General features: G+C 43.1%; 1 protein-coding gene across 5 annotated transcripts in view; it reads left to right on the forward strand.

Annotated features, from left to right (window-relative positions):
- The window catches only part of SLC4A8 (solute carrier family 4 member 8), a 112,508-nt gene that overhangs the window by 71,193 nt on the left and 21,306 nt on the right, over positions 1-20,009 (forward strand). For all 5 annotated transcript variants that reach the window (XM_027542908.1, XM_027542906.1, XM_027542907.1 and 2 more), the window contains 5 exons: positions 5,538-5,712; positions 6,309-6,442; positions 7,525-7,770; positions 13,418-13,523; positions 14,130-14,291. In XM_027542908.1, the coding sequence (XP_027398709.1) occupies positions 5,538-5,712; positions 6,309-6,442; positions 7,525-7,770; positions 13,418-13,523; positions 14,130-14,291 (823 nt within the window). The remainder of the gene's footprint in view (positions 1-5,537; positions 5,713-6,308; positions 6,443-7,524; positions 7,771-13,417; positions 13,524-14,129; positions 14,292-20,009) is intronic.

Consider the following 20,009-nt stretch of genomic DNA (forward strand, 5'->3'; position numbering starts at 1 on the left):
CCCACACAGTGTTCCCCCTGATTTGAACATTCCTCCACCTCTTCATTTCCAGGCTAACTGCTTCTTGTCCTTTGATTCAGCTTAGGCGTCCCTTTGGAGAGTCTTCCAAGACATTCTTTAGAGGAGGTTAGGTTATTCCTGCTGTGTGATATCACAGCTTGGAGCCCTGTCCCCTGCCCAGCTACTACCCTCAGCCCAGTCCCCTGTTATAGCCCTGGTCATCTTTTATTATTATTTCTTGATTTGATGTCTTTCCTGCCAGAAGGGTTTGCTCCCTAAGGGCGGGGACCCCATTATATTCCTAACACCCAGTTCAGTGCCCTGCATAGAGTGGATACCTAATTATTATCTGACGAATGACTATTAGAATGATGACTGTTCTTTAGCACGAGTGGACATGGCATGCGTAAATATTAAATGGTTATTTTAAGTTAAGACATGGATAAATATTAAATGGTTATTTTAAGTTGAGAAACCCCTTGGGGTAGGGAAATAAGTACTATTTTAGGTGTGTCTGAGAATAGGCAACTTACTCTTCTGGGCCCAGATTTTAAGGACAGATGTCCAATGAGGAGGTTCTCTGTGGTAGATGAGGAAAGAGGGTCCCCAGGCTGGGAAATTTTATATTCCAGGTAGGAAGGTAGTAAAAGAGAATGAGATTTGGGGTTGGAGTGGCATCCAGAGGTGTCCCCCACATTGTGGGAGAAGGCTGGGACTATGGTTCTGGCATTGTGGGTTGTGCTTGTGTCTAAGAGGGTCTACTGGGCCTTCTCTAGGGCCTTCACCTATTTTTTCCTTCCTTCCTTGAATTTGCTTGCCTTATTTATTTATCTTCAGTACTCTATCCAGTGGAAGCCCAACATTTGTTTCTTTTTTTGAATTGCTGAGAGTGTTGATTTTTCCACTCTTGGAAATTCAGGGACAGAAAGGAGAGGAGACAAGAAGCCAACAGAATAGCATTTAACTAGCAGTATTGATAGGGAGAATTCATCCTGGCTGGAGGAATGTATTTGAGGGCGGAAGGATAACTGGGCTCTGGGAGGGATTACTGGAGAAAAGGAGGAGCCCTTTGATGGAAGGGATCGCTGAAAAGAGGGATCAAGTTCCAGGAGTAAAGTTCATATTTTCTTTAAAGTTGGAGGAGGTCTGAGTTGTGGCGGAGGAGTCCTGGTATTGAGAAGCATTTCAAAGGATACATTTGTCTTTAGAATAGTTTCCAGGATTGAGACTATCTTAAAGGAGGTGGTGCTTTTTTAAGGGGAAGAGTCTTGGGTATGGATTTGATAGAATTTCAAAGCTATGATTTATCCTTTTGAATACAAAGGGTATTCACAACTCAGGACTGAGAGTTTGAAAGTAGTAGAAATGAGACCAACAACTTTCCTTGAAACACATGATCTTTGCAGAGGTGAGAGCTCAGCTTTCTTTTGGTTTCAAAAAGAGAATAAACTAGAGTCCCATGCTTTTTTAGAGGAGGGTCACTTACAATCAATTCCACATGGGGGTTTGGGAGTCCATTAGATTGGATCTATATCTAGACCTGATACAGAGTCTGGGAAATGGTGCCTGACATCCCCAAAGAAAAACCCATATAGCCAGGACCATCACACACTTAATTATCAGCCCCCAGTACCTTTACTCACAAGTTCAAATGGGGCTTGAGGACATTCTTCCATAATGCTGAGTGAGGAACTGCTGGAATTGACAAAGCTGAAAGGAAGGGTCATTGAAACTCAGAGCCTCACTCTATTTGGTGTGCCTCTTTCTGAGTTCCAGAAGTTTCCCTCAGAGCCCTTAGGAAAAGACCTCAAGACACATAACTTTCTTCTTGTAGCTTTTTCAGCTCGTATCGGGGATCACAGTTCACAGTTCATGCCAACTCTGGCTCCTTTCCCAGTCTCAAAGTATGTAGGGGTGAATATGAACCTTCCTCTACAGATGAACATCCTGGAGTTTTCTGGACCTTCCTGGACTTCACAGACTAAAACTATATCAAGCTGAACTCTGTATTCTTTGTACCTTGAGCTGTGTTTCTTTGAGGTGGTGCACAACCTGGGGATGCCATCCTAGTTGGATGGAGAGGTACTTAAGATATGGTAGTATAGGCTCTGAGAAGGTGGGAGAGGAGGCAGAGTTGAGAACAGTCTGAGTTGTGTGTGATCTGACCTCCCAAGCCAGGGCCAAGACAGTGTCTTGGGCCTCCCTGATGTTGACGATAGGTCATGACGCCGAGGCATTCCCATGCAGAGCGAAGAGCAAAGTCTGACTTGAGTTCCTAGGCCAGAAGCTTCACAGCACCGAGGATGCTCTGCTGAGGGGTTTTCCCAAGTACATCGGTATACCTCGTTGGAGAAGCCATTGGGGAAGGGTTGATGAAGAAAAGAATTGGGGGTTACTATCTTGATGATCCAAGCCCCACTTGAAATAGGTTTCTTCCCAGGCACAGCAGAAAATTGGATGGCTGGCCTGTCCCTAAAACCTTGCTGGCCTGTCCCTAAAACCCTCCCCAGAGGGCTTCCTAATTAGTGCTCTAGAGCCTAGTGGCGCTCCCCACAGGTAAGTCCTTTCTGGCTTCAAGCTTAAATTTGTGTCCCTGTGTGCCTCCTGCTGCCCCAAACTTGAACATCAAGGATAGTATTGAAAGGGAAAGGAAGTCTCAAATATGTGAAGGAAAGCATCCATGTGTGATTCTTGTCTGTGCCAGATAACTCGATTAGGGTCTATATGAGTGGGGAATGAGGCAGATTCCAAAACAGGATTTGAAATCACTTTAATTTATGTTATACCATCAATAGGAGCCTCAGATCTTTTCTCTCCCCTTTCAATCACTGCTAGGCAGACAGATGTCCTTCCTTTCTATGGCTTCTTATAAATCCATTTCACATAAATCTTTTGCCTGTTACTCATAGACACTCCTCCTGAATAATGAGCCTCGCGCATCCAGGAGAACCAATCATGGCAGCATCGTAGGGTGAGGCTCACCGCTGCAGAAGGTTATTCTCCCAGAATAATACCCTTCAGAGGAAGGTCTTTGGTGTTTGGGAGGTAATGCTATGTTGGCTAAGGACCTGGAAAATCTTGAATGTTACCCCGGATTAATTGCGGCTGCTCATAAGGTCCTTGAGGGGCTATCTCCTCAGAGGGGAAAGCAAGACCAAGTGACATTTTATTACAAACTTTAACCTGGGTCCCAGACCCTGAGGTGGAACTCCCATGCTCTCGGTTAGACCCTGTAGATAGCTCCTTACCTCAGCGAGGCCGGCCAGGCAGGCTAAAGCCGAAGCAGGTCACAAGGCTGACTTTGCCTCTCTCCTCTAAGCGCAGGCCCAGACTGTGATGTTACCGCTGTAGGTTGAGGAAGAGTAAATCCCAACTGGGCCCTGCAAACCAGAAGAGCAAGTGGGTCAGATAAAAGAGTGTGTGCCCTGTGTCCATCTGTGTACCCATTTGACCTGGCTAGATGAGAGAGGGAGCTTTTATTTTGCTTTAAATTGGAGTGTAATTGCTTTACAATGTTGCGTTAGTTTCTGTTGTACAGCACCTATGAATCAGCTACATGTATTCCCTCCCTTTTGAGCCTCCCTCACCACCCCCCACCCCCGCCCCACTACCATTCTACCCTTCTAGGTCATCACAGAGCACCAAACTAAGCTCCCTGTGCTATACAGTAGCTTCCCACTAGCTGTCTGTTTTACACACGGTAGTAGGTATATGTCAAAGCTACTCTCTCAGTTCATCCCACGAGAGAGGGAGCTTTTGAATGGAGAAGGAGAGCTGGCTCGGCCTTCTCCTCTGGCATACAGATCCCAGACCTCACAGGACACCTCTAGGCTCCTGAGCACAGAGAAAGAAAGAGCTAGCTAAGCCTCCTTTCATGAGAGAGTAGATTGGTGTCTTTTAGTTTTTAGTATAGAACATTTCAAACATAAACAAGAAGAGAGGACACTGTAATGAACCCCCATGTGCCCATCAATAGTTACCAACATTTTGCCAATCTTGTTTTATCTATTTCTTCACTACTTGTTTTATTTTTATGTTTTCTAGATTATTCTAAGCCAAATCACCAGTTACATGTCATTTCACCTGTAACTACTTGAGCAGGTATCTCTGTTTGATAAGGACATTTTAAAAAACAGGAATGAAATCTAATAAAATTAACAATAATTCTTTACATTGTCTCATGCTTAGTCCATATTCACCTTTCTGTGATATTCTTGGCAACATCCTTTTAAAGTTTGTTTGACACAGGATCCAATGGAGGTTTGCAATGCATTATTATGTTCTCATTCTATAACAGGCCTCCTCCTCTTTTTTTTTTTCCCTATGCCATTCATGTGTAGAAGAAAGTAGGTAATTTGCCCTGTAGAATGCTGAATGACTCTCTTCAATGACTCCACTCTTTAAAAATTGCCCCTGTCTGGACATACTCCTCCTTCTTGGTGTAGGACATCTCCCTCTTGATCTTTCTCATACCTGGGAAGTGGAGAGGGATCTTGAAGTCCTGCCACCAAGTCCTCTTGATTCTGCCTCCTAATTGGCACCCGATTCTCTTCCCAACCCATGGCCTCCAGCCTTGCCCCATGTTCCATTCATGACACTCTCACTGGAGTGATCCTTTCAGAATGCCTGCTTACTTATGCTGCTTCCCTGTTTAAAGTCCTTCACTGCTTGACACACTGTTGGGATAACTTTCTGATTCCTTTTTATAAGGCCCTTTTGTGACTTAGCTTTTCCAACATCTCTAGCCTTGTCTATTGATATTACCCCTCACATTGCCTTATCCAGTCATAACTCTTTCAGCACCTTGAATGTGCCAAGCGCTCTCACCTCTAGGCGTCATCCACGCCAGCCCCTCTGCCTCATCTGGTGCTCCTGGTCCATTCTCAAGTCCCAGCTGAAACGCCCTTCCTGTTCTTTGCGGCCATGGCACCCTCACAACACTGTCTGTCCTCTGTGCCAGACTGTTCACCCTAGAGAGAAAGGGCTGTGTTTGCCTTGCTACTGTTGCGTCTCCAGCACCTGGCACAGTGCTTGGCATGAAGTATCTGTTACTACTTGGCAACTGCATGAATGATTATGCTGATTTCTCAAGTAAGGTGGGTAGTTCAGAGTAAGAATATACATGTGATAGGGGCTTTTTATCTAGAAAACATATAATAAAACTAACAGTTTTAATACCATGATAGTTTTGTTCATTGCTTCCTAACAGCTCAGAATTTGAAGTTTGAAGCTAATACTTCATTTCACGTTAAATTTTGGAAACTTTTTATTGAATGGGTGTTATGCATAGCAAATTAATTATTTTTATGCTTGGAATAATCATCCAAATTCATGCCTTTGATTGCAAATAGAATCCATGTTGGAACATGGCCAGAATCCATGCTGCCCCCAGAGAGATCTCTTGTGCTTGGGGTCAAATTGAAGCCAAATATTAACCTCCATACAGAGCGCATTTGAAGTGCTTTGGAATGTGCTCTGTTGACTTGCTTTAGTGGGAGAAGGACTGCATTAGACACCTGTCTGCTGTGTTTCTGCAGGCTTTTTGGGGGCTTGGTTCTGGACATCAAGCGGAAGGCCCCCTGGTACTGGAGCGACTACCGGGATGCCCTCAGCTTACAGTGTTTGGCCTCCTTTCTGTTCCTGTACTGTGCCTGCATGTCACCTGTCATCACTTTTGGGGGATTGCTTGGAGAAGCCACCGAGGGGCGCATAGTAAGAACTTTGCCACTTCTAATGGTCCCAAATGAGAGTGAAAATATGAAGGCAGCCAAGTCTTCTGGGAGGAAAATTCCCTGGGCATGGACTGAAGAGATTGGTTTCTTCCTGCTGAATTACATAGTCTTCTGACTTCATGCCAACGAGCAACACCGCTCTCCCTTTAGAACAGACCCTCTTCTGCCTGCATATCAATTTAGATAGCTGATTGCCCTGTTGTATTGCGTGTTGCTCCAAGGATAGAAAATTATATATTGATGTCATCTGAAAATAAGATTTAAGGTGACTCTGTATGACAACCCATAATGTGAATGGTATCATTGTGTTTTCTATGTATATTTATAAATAATTAATTGAGTTGTGCATAGTAGACTTGTTAAGGAGTCGTATGTAGATAGATTTGGGGACCTAAATTATTGAAGCAGTATCCATTTACAAGAGGATTAGACTATGTACACATCGCTCTTGCTGAGACAAAATACAAACAAGTGGCTTGCCAGGTGCACTGGAGAGCTAAGTTAGGAATGTATGTAAGCCTGTGTCACTCACTTCAGATGGGCTGTGGGCTCAGTGTGATTTTTTTCCCTCTGTAGAGTGCGATTGAATCCTTGTTTGGAGCCTCCATGACTGGGATCGCCTATTCCTTGTTTGCCGGCCAGGCTCTCACCATCCTGGGAAGCACTGGGCCAGTGCTTGTGTTTGAAAAGATTTTGTTCAAATTCTGCAAGTAAGACATTTGGTTTTCTGAAAACTCTATCTGGATGTGTTAGTTTGCTACTAGGTTTGAATGTTAGGGTCCTACTAGAGTGTAAGCAGGCAAAAGCATGCTGTGGTCTGCCACCCTGCCTCCAGGTAGGACCAGACCTAAAATAGCAGATCTCCTGGCCCTAAGAGCTTTGTCAATGTCCCTCAACTTTTGACTTTTTTGACTTTTTATCTTTAAAAGCACTTTCCCTAGCTAATCCAAACTCCTAATGAAAGTTTCCTAATGAAAACTCAATTTCCATTTCTAGTCAATTTTTCTTTTTAAAAAATTTAATTTTTTAATTGTATGGATTTTTTAAAATTTTAAATTGGAGTGTAGTAGAATTACAATATTGTGTTACAGTTGTAAGCAAAGTGATTCAGTTATACATATACCTATATTCATTCTTTTTCAGTTTCTTTTCTTATATAGGTTATCATGGAATATTGAGTAGAGTTCCCTGTACTATATAGTAGATCCTCGTTGGTTATCTGCTTTATATATATATATAGTAATGTGTGTATGTTCATCCCAAACTCCTGATTTATCTCTCCCTCTTCATTATTCCCCTTAGGTAGCCGTAAGTTTGCTTTTGACATCTCTAAGTCTGTTCCAGTCAATTTTTAATGAGTTAATGCTCCCCCTTTATATCCTGATTGTTGGTGGGGAGTCAGCATGTGCTTGTTTTCCTATAAATCCTTCTTGCATTGTGTATGAGAAGTAGGAGCGCATGGAGTGCGGCCAGCCCTTCCCCCTTAGCTGCAGGGAGAGGACCTTAACCCCGTCGGGCAGGGTGGAGAAGTGGGCCGTGGGCAGTTTGCTCCTCCTCCGCTGTCCCTGTGCTTGCTGTGGGAAATACTGCCTGTGAAGCAGGTCTTTGTTACAACGGTCCCAGGACAGCCTTCAGGAGTAAAGTGCAGTCTGAATTAGGGACAAATTAGCTTGCAGTACTGGAACTGACAGTAGCAGATGAATTAACCACATTTCTGACCCTTGCCTGTAATGCAGGGGGTCAGAATGTAACGCCATTCACTGACTTTTGATGAACTTTGGTCTTGTTTCAGAGACTACGCTCTCTCATACCTCTCCCTGCGAGCTTGTATTGGACTGTGGACTGCCTTCCTGTGTATTGTCCTTGTGGCAACTGATGCCAGTTCCCTTGTCTGCTACATTACTCGCTTCACTGAAGAAGCGTTTGCCTCCCTGATTTGCATTATTTTCATCTATGAAGCAATAGAAAAGCTGATTCACCTGGCAGAGACCTACCCCATCCACATGCATAGCCAGCTGGACCACCTTAGCCTGTATTAGTGAGTATGCTTCTGCTTCTTTTATTTTTAAAAAAATAAAGTGAAGGGCCTGAGTATAATGGCTGAGACAGCATGCCATGCAGTGCTTGTAGCTTCTGTTAAGGAAGTGTGTTGGCTCTCTGGGAAACAGAGCTTGGTCTGCCAGAGGAGAACAGTCAAAAGTGATGATGGGGGAACCTCCCTGGTGGACCACTGGTAAAAACTCCACCTTCCAAAGCTCAGGGTGTGGGTTCACTCCTTGGCCAGGGACCTAAGATCCCACATGCCTCACAGCCAAAAATCTAAAACATAAAAGAGAAGAATATTGTAATAAATTCAACAAAGACTTTAAAAATTGCCCACATAAAAATTTTTTAAGATAATGATGGGGAAGATAGATTAAGAGTAAGAATCAGAGAGGACTTGAGAAATGCTTTCCAGAGTATGTCTTTTGGGTCCAGGCATTGAGACAAAAATAGACTGCAATACAATATTGTAAAGTAATTAGCCTCTAATTAAAATAAATAATTTAAATTAAAAAAAAAAAAAGGACTGCAAGTGTAGCAAGGAGAATTCAAGTTAGTTGTTGGGAAGAACTTCTTTTTGCAAAAACTTGTGAGGCTTTGGACCACATCACATTCTCTGAGAGTATATATAGGCTACTCTTAGGAATCATTAGGTAGAAAATATTAATAATTCCTTATAGATCCATAGGTCTCTTACTCTGTATCCAGAAGGTCTAGAAATCTACTTTGTTGTTCAGTTGCCAAGTTGTGTCCAACTCTGCAGCCCCATGGACTGCAGCATGCCAGGCTCCCATGTCCTCCACTATCTCCCACAATTTGCTCAAATTCATGTCCACTGAGGCAGTGTGATGCTACCTAACAATCTCATCCTCTGTTGCACCTTCTCCTCCTGCCTTCAGTCTTTCTGAACATCAAGGCTTTTTCCAATGAGTCAGCTCTTCGCATCAGATGGCCAAAATATTGGAGCTTCAATATCAGCATCAGTCCTTCTAATGAATATTCAGGATTGATTTCCTTTAGGATTGACTGGTTTCATCTCCTTACTGTCCAAGAGACTCTTAAGAGTCTTCTCCAGCACCACAATTTGAAAGCATCAATTCTTCAGTGCTCAGTCTTCTTTAAGGTCTAACTCTCATGTCTGTACATGACTACTGGAAAAACCATAACTTTGACTATATGGACCTTTGTCAGCAAAATGGTGTCTTTGCTTTTTAATATACTGTCTAGGTTTGTCATAGCTTTCCTTCCAAGGAGCAAGCATCTTTTTAATTTCATGGCTGCAGTCACCATCTGCAGTGATCTTGGAACCCAAGAATATAAAGTCTGTCACTGCTTCCACTTTTTCCCTATTTGCCATGAAATGGTGGGACTGGATCTTCTTCTTTTTTTTTTTTTTTTGGATCTTCATTTTTTGAATGTTGAGTTTTAAGCCAGCTTTTTTACTTTCATCAAGAAGCTCTTTAGTTCCTCTTCACTTTTTGCCATTAGAGTGGTATTGTATGCATATATGAGGTTGTTGATATTTCTCCTGGCAGTCTTGATTCCAGCTTATGATTCATCCAGCCCAGCATTTTGCATGATGTACTCTGCATAGAAGTTAAATAAGCAGGGTCACATATAGCCTTGATGTATTCCTTTCCCAACTGGGAACCAGTTAGTTTTTCCATGTAAGGTTCTAACTGTTGCTTCTTGACTCACAGTTTACTCAGGAGACAGGTAAGGTGATCTGCTATTCCCATCTTGTCAAGAATTTTCCACAGTTTGTCATGATCCACATAGTCAAGGGCTTTCACATAGTCAGTGAAGCAAGTAGATGCTTTTCTGGAATTCCTTTGCTTTCTTCACAGTTCAGTAAACGTTGGCAGTTTGGTCTCTGGTTCCTCTGCCATTTCTAAACCCAGTTTGTACATCTGGAAGTTCTCAGTTCATGTACTGTTGAAGCCTAACTTGAAGGATTTTTGAGCATAACTTTACTAACTTGCAAAATGAGGGCAATTGTCCAGTAGTTTGAACTGGACACTTTCTTTGGCACTGCCCTTCTTTGGGACTGGGATTAAAACTGACCTTTTCCAGTCCTGTGGCCACTGCTGGGTTTTCCAAATTTCCTGACATATTGAGTGCAGTACTTTAACAGCATCATCTTTTAGGATTTAAAATAACTCAACTGGAGTTTCATCACTCTACTAGCTTTCTTTGTAGTAATGCTTCCTAAGGCCCACTTGACTTTACACTCCAGGATATCTGGCTCTACGTGGTACCCATACCATCGTTGTTAATCCTGGTCATTAAGACCTTTTTTTTTTTTTATATAGTTCTGTGTTTTCTTGCCACCTCTTCTTAATCTTTTTTGCTTCTGTTAGGTCCTTACTTTTTCTGTCCATTATCATGCACATCCTTGCATGAAATATTCCCTTGGTATCTCCAGTTTTCTTGAAGAGATCTCTAGTCTTTCCACTCTATTATTTTCCTCTCTTTTTTTTGCACTGTTTAAGAAGGCTTCTTATCTCTCCTTGCTATTCTCTGGAATTCTGCATTCAGTTGGATATATCGTTCCCTTTCTCCCTTGCTTTTTCCTTCTCTTCTTTCCTCAGCTATTTGTAAAGCCTCCTCATACAACCACTTTGCCTTCTTGCATTCCTCTTTAGGGTGCTTTTGGTCACTGCCTCCTGTACAGTGTTACGAACCTCTGTCCTTGGTTCTTCAGGCACTCTGTCTACCGGATCTAATCCCTTGAATCTATTTATCACCTCCATTGTATAATCATAAGGGATTTGATTCAGATCATACCTGAATGGCCTAGTATTTTTCCCTACTTTATTCAATATAAGACTGAATTTTACAATAAGAAGCTAATGATCTGAGCCACATTCAGCTCCAGGTCTTGTTTTTACTGACTGTATAGAGCTTCTCCATCTTTTGCTGCAAAGAGTGTAATCATTCTGATTTCAGTATTGACCATCTGGTGATGTCCATGTGTTAAGTCACCTCTTGTGTTGTTGGAAAGAGAGTGTTTGCTATGTCCAGTGTGTTCTCTTGACATAACTCTATTAGCCTTCACCCTGTTTCATTTTGTACTCCAAGGCCAAACTTGCCTGTAACTCCAGGTATCTCTTGACTTTCTCATTTGTATTCCAATCCCCTATGATGAAATGGACACTCCAGTATTCTTGCCATGAGAACCCCCAAAAGATATGACACTGGAAAATGAGCTCCCCCAGGTCAGAAGGTGTCCAATATGCTACTCGAGAAGAGTGGATGGCATTTACTAATAACTCCAGACAGAATGATGTAGCTGGGGCAAAGCAAAAAACAACACTCAGTTGTGGATATGTCTGATGGTGACTGCCTGAGCAGAAGGCGCACTGTGTGGGGATGCCTGCCAGCCAGCCTCGATACGCTTTTCTAGATTCTAAGTATCCCTTTATTCACACTTTAAAAATAACTCCTTAAACATGTATTAGAATTTACAATTATTTTATTACAAAATAATCACCATCAGGGAATATAATCTTTGAAACCTAGTGGATTTCTGATTGGCATTGGAGGAAGGTTCATTCTTTGACCTTTCTTAATCATTCATTTATTCATTTAACAAATATTCGTTGAGCACCTACTATGTGCCCAGCACTGTTTAGACCCTGGAAACATAGCAGTGAACATGACAGACAAAAGTTCTACCGTCATGAGTTTATGTCCAAGTGGGAGAAGACAGGCAAAAGCGACCAGCTCTGGATTGTGTAGACTTTGGATTTGGATACTGAAATTCTTTGTTAATAAAGCTCAAGACAGTATTTTCTTTAAAAACGAATTTTATTTCTTTTTGGCTGTCTGGGTCTTCGTTGCTGCTCGGGCTTTCTCCAGTTGCGGAGGCCTGGGGTTACTCTCGATGTGGCGTGCAGGCTTCCCGGTGTGGCGGCTTCTCTTGCGGAGCACAGGCTCCAGTCCGAGCGGGCTTCAGTAGCTGCGGCACACAAGCTCGGTATTGTGGTTCCTGGGCTCTGGAGCACAAGGTCGATAGTTGTGGTGTGCAGGCTTGGTTGCGCCACGGCATGTGGGATCTTCCGGGATGAGGGACTGAACCGGTGTCTCCTACATTGGCAGGCAATTCTTTACCACTGAGTCACCAGGGAAGCGCCAAGATGGTATTTTTTTTTAACATTTCAGTTGCATTCCATTGTTGATTCATGTTGCAGGCAGATTCTTTACATCTGAACCACCAGGGAAGCCTGTTATAAAGCTAGAACTCCCCAATTCTTTAAGTGATTTTATGGTAATAGGTGTGTAACTGATTTTTTAAATAGAGTTAATTTTTTGAGAGCAAATTTTAGGATAACAGCAGAATTGAGCACAAAGTACAGACAGTTCTCGTATACCTCCTGGCCCCCACCATGCAGTCCCCCCACTATCAGCATCTATCACCAGAGTGACATGTTTGTTGCAGTCAGTGACACATCATGATTACCCATAATCCAGAGTTTACATTAGGGTTCACTCTTGGAATTGACACACGTATAGTGACATATCTGCCGTTATAGCATCCTACTGAATAGTTTCTCTGCCCTAAAAATCCTCTGTGCCCAGCCTGTTCATCCCTCCCCCTTACCCCAACCTCTGGCAACCACTGATCTTCTTACTCCATAGTTTTGCCTTTCCTACTGTGTCATATAGTTGTAATCATACAGTGCATAGGCTTTTCAGATTGGCTTAATTCACTTCATAATATGCGCTTAAATGTCTTCTTTGTCTTCTCATGGCTTGGTAGCTCATTTCATTGTAGCACCGAATAATAGTCCATTGTCTAGATGTACCACCATACATACATTCACCTACTGAAGAACACTTTTGTTGTTTCCAAGTTTGGAACTGATTTTTTTTTAATACATAAATATAGTATTTTATGCTTTCTCTGTTTTTGTTTTGTTGATTTCCTTCTATTGTTATTACCTATTGAGATCTTTTTGAATTTTAATCCTGTTGCGCTACATCCTTAGAAGGTGTGCTTGGCAGAATCAGAGGTGAAACCAAGTTGCTGGGAATGGCCATGTCAGTTGAGTATACTAGGAGCCAGTACAGGCGTGAAGCATGCTGGGACTGGGAAGCAACATGGTGGCCAGTGGGACAGGTCTGGTCTGCTCTGGTTTGGATGCAAGATGAGGCCTGGGGAAGCCAGGGAATGACCAGGAGAGTGAATATTACCAGGGAGAATGTTGTAGTTTCCATCATGATTCCAGGAGGCTCTGACTTTAGAGCAAGAATGTGATAGGGGTTTAAGGTACAAAATATTTTGGCTTGGGGAGGCTATTGAGAGCTGAATGGGGGTATCCGGTCCTCCTTGCTATGTAGAATGTATTTTGTAGGTAGAGCCCAAGAGATAGAAACTAAGCAAGAGAACTACCACATCAGATGCCTAACTCGTCAGCACTATATCTGAAGACCCACATGCAGATTTGAGCCCAATTTTAGTAATGACTGAAAAATCAGGGTATAATTGGATCTCAATGAATAGGACCAACCTCAAGGATCTGAAGTGGGCCAAGGAGAAATAGCACGGGCTTTGGCCGCGCCTTTGGCCCTGTCATGGCTCAGAACATTCACTTGAATACTTGGCTACTTCTCTCAGGAATGTTTTCTTTTCCCCTCAGCTGCAGGTGCACCCTCCCAGAGAATCCGAACAATCACACTTTGCAGTACTGGAAGGACCACAACATCGTGACAACAGAAGTGCACTGGGCCAACCTGACTGTTAGTGTAAGTCTGGGCACTGCAGGCAGCTCAGACTCGCGGCCACTGGGCTTCAGGGCTCCTTCTAGATGGAAGTGGGGAGCCCTTCAGTACACTCTGGTGTTGATAGAAATCAAACTTTTTGGTTTTGTTTTTTTAGAACACAATTCTTAACTGACTTTCCTTTCCCTTCAGAATTCTCTTGTACACAAAGGGAAAGGAAGATGACCTTGCACCTCTTTCCCACACACATCCTGCCCAGTGACCCTACACTGAGGATATGTGGGAATGAAATCAGGGAGGATCAGGGGACAGATCCAGATTTTGTGGGGGCTTGAAGAACATTCAAGTTTGGAAGTCCCCTGTAATAAAAACGGTGTAATAGCTGGGGCCATCCCAGAACCTCGTGTTTGCTCAGGACAGTTGTGATTTCTTTTACAAAAGTGTCTTAGTTAGGACCGTAAGCAGTCACCCAAAATGCAGACAAGAGCCCACAGCTGCATGGAGGGCAGGTGGAGGCTACAGGCAGCCTGCATGTCCCAGCAACCCTGGGATGACAGTGACAGTCAGGAGACAGCAGCTGTTTCCTCCCTCGTGCCTGCCTTTCATCACCCAGAATGTCTATTCCTCCAGGAGTGCCAGGAGATGCACGGAGAGTTCACAGGCTCTGCCTGTGGCCACCATGGACCCTATACTCCTGATGTGCTCTTTTGGTCCTGCATTCTCTTCTTCACCACCTTCATCCTTTCCAGCACCTTGAAGACTTTCAAGACGAGTCGCTATTTCCCAACCAGAGTAGGTAGCACACTCTTGCATTTCTTTTGCGTTAGACTTCTAATATCACAGAACCCGTTCTCAGCCTCCATGCTGCTTGGGAGTACACTGACAGGTGCAGAGCTCCAAAGACCTGATTCTGGAGGCCGTGGCCTTCTCTTCTTCCTGTGTCCAGCAGCCTCTTTCATAGATGTGTGGTGTAGGATGAGGGGTTAATACCTAAGAATTTTTGATTGAAAAGTGTCCGGTGAGTTTAAGGTGGTCGTCCTATTCAATTACATCTCATTTCCAGAATGCGGGGGTATGTCGCGAGTAGTAGCTGGAATGGCACCTGAAGACAGTGCATTGGGGTGACTGCCTGGGGTGCGTAGGGGACCCTAGAGTCTCCTCTGGGGGATGACTAGTAATAGCTAGTGAAATCACTGGGCACATTGACTGCAGCAGCCAAAACGCTCCTGCCTTGGTCTGCATGATGATTTGAAGCCTCAACTGCCTCTCCCTGACACAGATGGCACTGTTTGTTTCCTGACTGGTTTGGGCGGGGTGGAATTAGAGGCCAAGCATAGAGGGACTAAAGGTATCTTTGCTTTGAGGAGGAGCTAGGATCAGGAGGAAATGGTGGTTTTCCTGTGTGTGAGGCTTTTATCAGTCAGATATGCAAAGCAGGATGAGTGAATGGGTGAGGGTCTCAGTTGATGAGACATTTTCTTTGTATACATTCAGGACAACAACACATTCTCAGATGTCAGTGAGTCTACACAGTGGTTAAGGGAAGCTGCATGGAGGGCAGGTGGAAGCTCCCGTTCTAAATAAGTTGTTGTTTCTAAATAAGTTGCCTAAATAAATAATTTCTAAATAATTTATTTGTTTGTTTCCAGTCTGGACATACAATGAACAGGTGGCAGTTGTGTACTGACTACTTGCTACTTGCTCAATCAAGCCTGGCTTAAGTGAAATAGGGGATGCAAAAGAAGCTTAAAATGTCTCTGTAACAGATACACACACTACTATATATAAAATAGATAAACGAGGACCTGCTGTATAGCATAGGGAACTCTACTCAGTATCTTGTAATTAACGTATAGTGGAAAAGACCCTGAAGAATAATATATATATGAAATTGAATCACTTTGTTGTACACCTGAAACACTATAAATCAACTATACTTCAATTAAAAAATAATAAACTGTAAAACATGAATTATGCTGCGATTCATGGGGTCACAAAGAGTCGGACACGACTGAGCGACTGAACTGAACTGAACTGAAAGTTACTATATAATTTTAAAATATATATATCTGTGTCTCCTTTGCTGCTCTGCAAGTAAGATCATCAGTACCATCTTTCTAGAGTCCATCAGTTTAGTTCAGTTCAGTTCAGTCGCTCAGTTATGTCCGACTCTTTGCGACCCCATGAATCGCAGCACGCCAGGCCTCCCTGTCCATCACCAACTCCCGGAGTTCACCCAGACTCACATCCATCGAGTCAGTGATGCCATCCAGCCATCTCATCCTCTGTCGTCCCCTTCTCCTCTTGCCCCCAATCCCTCCCAGCATCAGAGTCTTTCCAATGAGTCAACTCTTCGCATGAGGTGGCTAAAGTACTGGAGTTTCAGCTTTAGCATCATTCCTTCCAAAGAAATCCCAGGGCTGATTTCCTTCAGAATGGACTGGTTGGATCTCCTCGCAGTCCAGGGGACTCTCAAGAGTCTTCTGCAACACCACAGTTCAAAAGCATCAATTCTTCAGCGCTCAGCCTTCTTCACAGTCCAACTCTCACATCCATACATGACCACAGGAAAATTCATAGTCTTGACTAGACGGACCTTTGTTGGCAAAATAATGTCTCTGCTTTTGAATATGCTATCTAGGTTGGTCATAACTTTCCTTTCAAGGAGTAAGCGTCTTTTAATTTCATGGCTGCAGTCACCATCTGCAGTGATTTTGGAGCCCCCAAAAATAAGGTCTGACACTGTTTCCACTGTTTCCCCATCTATTTCCCATGAAGTGATGGGACCAGATGCCATGATCTTCGTTTTCTGAATGTTGAGCTTTAAGCCAACTTTTTCACTCTCCACTTTCACTTTCATCAAGAGGCTTTTGAGTTCCTCTTCACTTTCTGCCATAAGGGTGGTGTATCTGCATATCTGAGGTGATTGATATTTCTGCCGGCAATCTTGATTCCAGCTTGTGTTTCTTCCAGTCCAGCGTTTCTCATGATGTACTCTGCATATAAGTTAAATAAGCAGGGTGACAATATACAGCCTTGACGTACTCCTTTACCTATTTGGAACCAGTCTGTTGTTCCATGTCCAGTTCTAACTGTTGCTTCCTGACCTGCATACAAATTTCTCAAGAATCAGATCAGGTGGTCTAGTATTCCCATCTCTTTCATGTATGTATTAATATATGATATTTATCTTTCTCTTTCTGACTTCACTCTGTAATAAGCTCTAGGTTCATCCACCTTTTTAGAACTGACATTCAAATGCATTCCTTTTTATAGCTGGGTAATATTCTATTGTGTATATGTACCACAACTTCCTTATATACTCATCTGTTGCTGGACATCTAGGTTGCTGCCATGTCCTAGCTACTGTAAATAGTGCTGCAGTGAACACTGGGGTACATATGTCTTGTTCAATTATTGTTTCCTCAGGGTATATGCCCAGGATTGCTGGGTCATCAGCTCAGCTCAGTTGCTTAGTCCTGTCTGACTCTTCACCACCCCATGGACTACAGCATGACAGGCTTCCCTGTTCATCAACTCCCAATGGACACAACCTCATGTCCATCAAGTCGGTGATGCCATCCAACCATCTCATCCTCTGTCGTCCCCTTCTCCTCGGGCCTTCAATCTTTCCCAGCATCAGAGTCTTTTCCAATGAGTCAGTTCTTTGCATCAGGCGGCCAAAGTATTGGAATTTCAGCATCAGTCCTTCCAGTGAATATTCCTAAAGGACTGATTTTCCTTTAGGATTGCCTGGTGGGATCTCCTTGCTGTCCCAGGGACTCTCAGAGAGTCTTCTCCAACACCACAGTTCAAGAGTATCCATTCTTCAGTGCTCAACTTTCTTTATAGTCCAACTCTCACATCCATACATGACTACTAGAAAAACCATAGCTTTGACTAGATGGACCTTTGTTGGCAAAGTAATGTCTCTGCTTTTTAATATGCTGTCTAGGTTGGTCATAGCTTTTTCTGCCAAGGAACAAGCATCTTCTAATTTCATGGCTGCAGTCACCATCTGCAGTGATTTTGGAGCCCAAAAATAAAGTTTCCCATTGTTTCCATTGTTGCCCCATCTATTTGCAACTGGACGCCATGAGCTTTGTTTTTTGAATGTTGAATTTTAAGCCAGCTTTTTCACTTTCCTCTTTCACTTTCATCAGGCTCTTTAGTTCTTCTTCACTTTCTGCCTTAAGGGTGGTGTCATATGCATATGTGAGGTTACTGATAGGTCTCCTGGCCATCTTGATTCCAGCTTATGCTTCTTCAAGCCTGACATTTTGCATGATGTACTCTGTGTAGAAGTTAAATAAGCAGGGTGGTAATATACAGCCTTGACGTACTCCTTTCCCAGTTTGGAACCACTCTGTTGTCCATGTTTGGTTCTAACTGTTGCTTCTTGACCTGCATACAAATTTCTTTTTTTTTTTTTTTTTTTTTTAAAATGAAAGTAGGCTTTTTTTTTTTTTTTTAATCATTTATTTATTTTAATTTGGCTGCACTGGGTCTTAGTTGCTGCATGTGGGATCTAGCTCCTTGTCCAGGGATCGAACCCAGGCCCCCTGCATTGGGAGCGGAGTCTTAGCCACTGGACCAACAGGGAAGTCCCTGCATACAAATTTCTTAGGAGGCAAGTCAGGTGGTCTAGTATTCCCATCTCTTGAAGAATTTTCCACAGTTTTTTGTGAGCTACACAGTCAAAAGCTTTGGCATAATCAATAAAGCAGGAGTAGATATTTTTCTGGAACTCTCTTGCTTTTTCAATGATCCAACAGATGTTGGCAATTTGATCTCTGGTTCCTCTGCCTTTTCTAAATCCAGCTTGAACATCTGGAAGTTCATGGTTCATGTGCTGTTGAAGCCTGGCTTGAAGAATTTTGAGCATTACTTTGCTAGCGTGTGAGATGAGTGCAATTGTGCGGTAGTCTGAACATTCTTTGGCATTGTCTTTCTTTGGGATTAGAATGAAAACTGACCTTTTTCAGCCCTGTGGCCACTGCTGAGTTTTCCAAATTTGCTGGTATATTGAGTGCAACACTTTCACAGCATCATCTTTTAGGATTTGAAATAGTTCAGCTGGAATTCCATCACCTCCACTAGCTTTGTTTGTAGTGATGCTTCCTAAGGCCCACTTGACTTCACATTCCAGGATGTCTGGCTCTAGGTGAGTGATCACACCATCATGGTTATCTGGGTCATGAAGATCTTTTTTTTACAGTTCTTCTGTGTATTGTTGCCACCTCTTCTTAATATTGTCTGCTTCTGTTAGGTCCATACCATTTCTGTCCTTTATTGTGCCCATCTTTGCATGAAATGTTCCCTTGGTATCTCTGATTTTCTTGAAGAGATCTCTAGTCTTTCCATTCTATTGTTTTCCTCTTTTTTTTTTTTTTTGCATTGTTCGCTTAGTAAGGCTTTCTTATCTCTCCTTGTTATTCTTTGGAACTCTGCATTCAAATGGGTATATCTTTTCTTTTCTCCTTTGCCTTTAGCTTCTCATATGGTAGTTTTATTCCTACTTGCAGGGCAGCAAAGGCAACACAGACATGAAGAACAGACTTTTGAACATAGTGGTAAAGGAGAGGGTGGAATAATGTGAGAGAATAGCCTTGAAACATACATATTGCCATATGTAAAATAGAGAGTCAGTGGAAGTTTGCTGTATGATGCAGGGAACTCAAAGCCAGTGCTCTGTGCCAGCCTAAAGGAGTGGGATGGGAAAGGCGGTGGGATAGGAATTTGAGAGAGAGGGGACATATGTGTACCTATGGCTGATTTGATGTATGGCAGAAACCTTCCTATGTTGTGAAGTAATTATCCTCTAATTTATGTGTGTGTGTGTGTGTGTGTGTGTGTGTGTGTGTATAGAGAGAGTGTCCCTGTCATCAATAGGAAGGGAAAACCCATGAAACAACCAGGCCCATAGGAGATAGCAGTCATTAGATGGATGCCATCCTGGGATATAAGTCCCACAGGAGTTCAGAGGAGAGAAGGACCCTGGGCCCCAGGATGGGCTTCTTGTTAGGGCAGCTACATGTTCAGAGAATTTATGTAGCATTCAGAGGAGATCTAAAAAAAACCAGGGAAGGGGAGCTAGAAACCTCAGGTTTCACAAGAAAGCAAAGTCAGGTTAAGGTATCAGTGATATTACATATGGCCATGTATATCTATCTGGCCAGATGTTATATCTGGCTCAGTCTTGTTGGAAGCTCCGATTAAGGTGGGCATACAGTGGGCACTAGACACTGAGGGGGACTGTGTTTTATTAAAGCTACAAAACTATAAAATCGGTTAGTCAGTCCTCTTAGGGGCAAAATGGTGATGAGGGGCTTTGAAGAAAAATAATGCAGAAAAAGCATACAGAAAGTACTAGGGTGGAGGGTGGTGACCATGAGAGATGATTAAGTGGAAATTGTGATACTTGAGTGGATGTAAAGGAGGGAGCTGCCCATGGAGTCACCTGGAGGAAAAGCCGCTGAGGCAGAGGGATGAGCAAGTGCGAAGGCCCTG

The sequence above is a fragment of the Bos indicus x Bos taurus genome, chromosome 5 (assembly GCF_003369695.1).
Source record: "Bos indicus x Bos taurus breed Angus x Brahman F1 hybrid chromosome 5, Bos_hybrid_MaternalHap_v2.0, whole genome shotgun sequence".
Taxonomy (NCBI): Eukaryota; Metazoa; Chordata; class Mammalia; order Artiodactyla; family Bovidae; genus Bos; species Bos indicus x Bos taurus.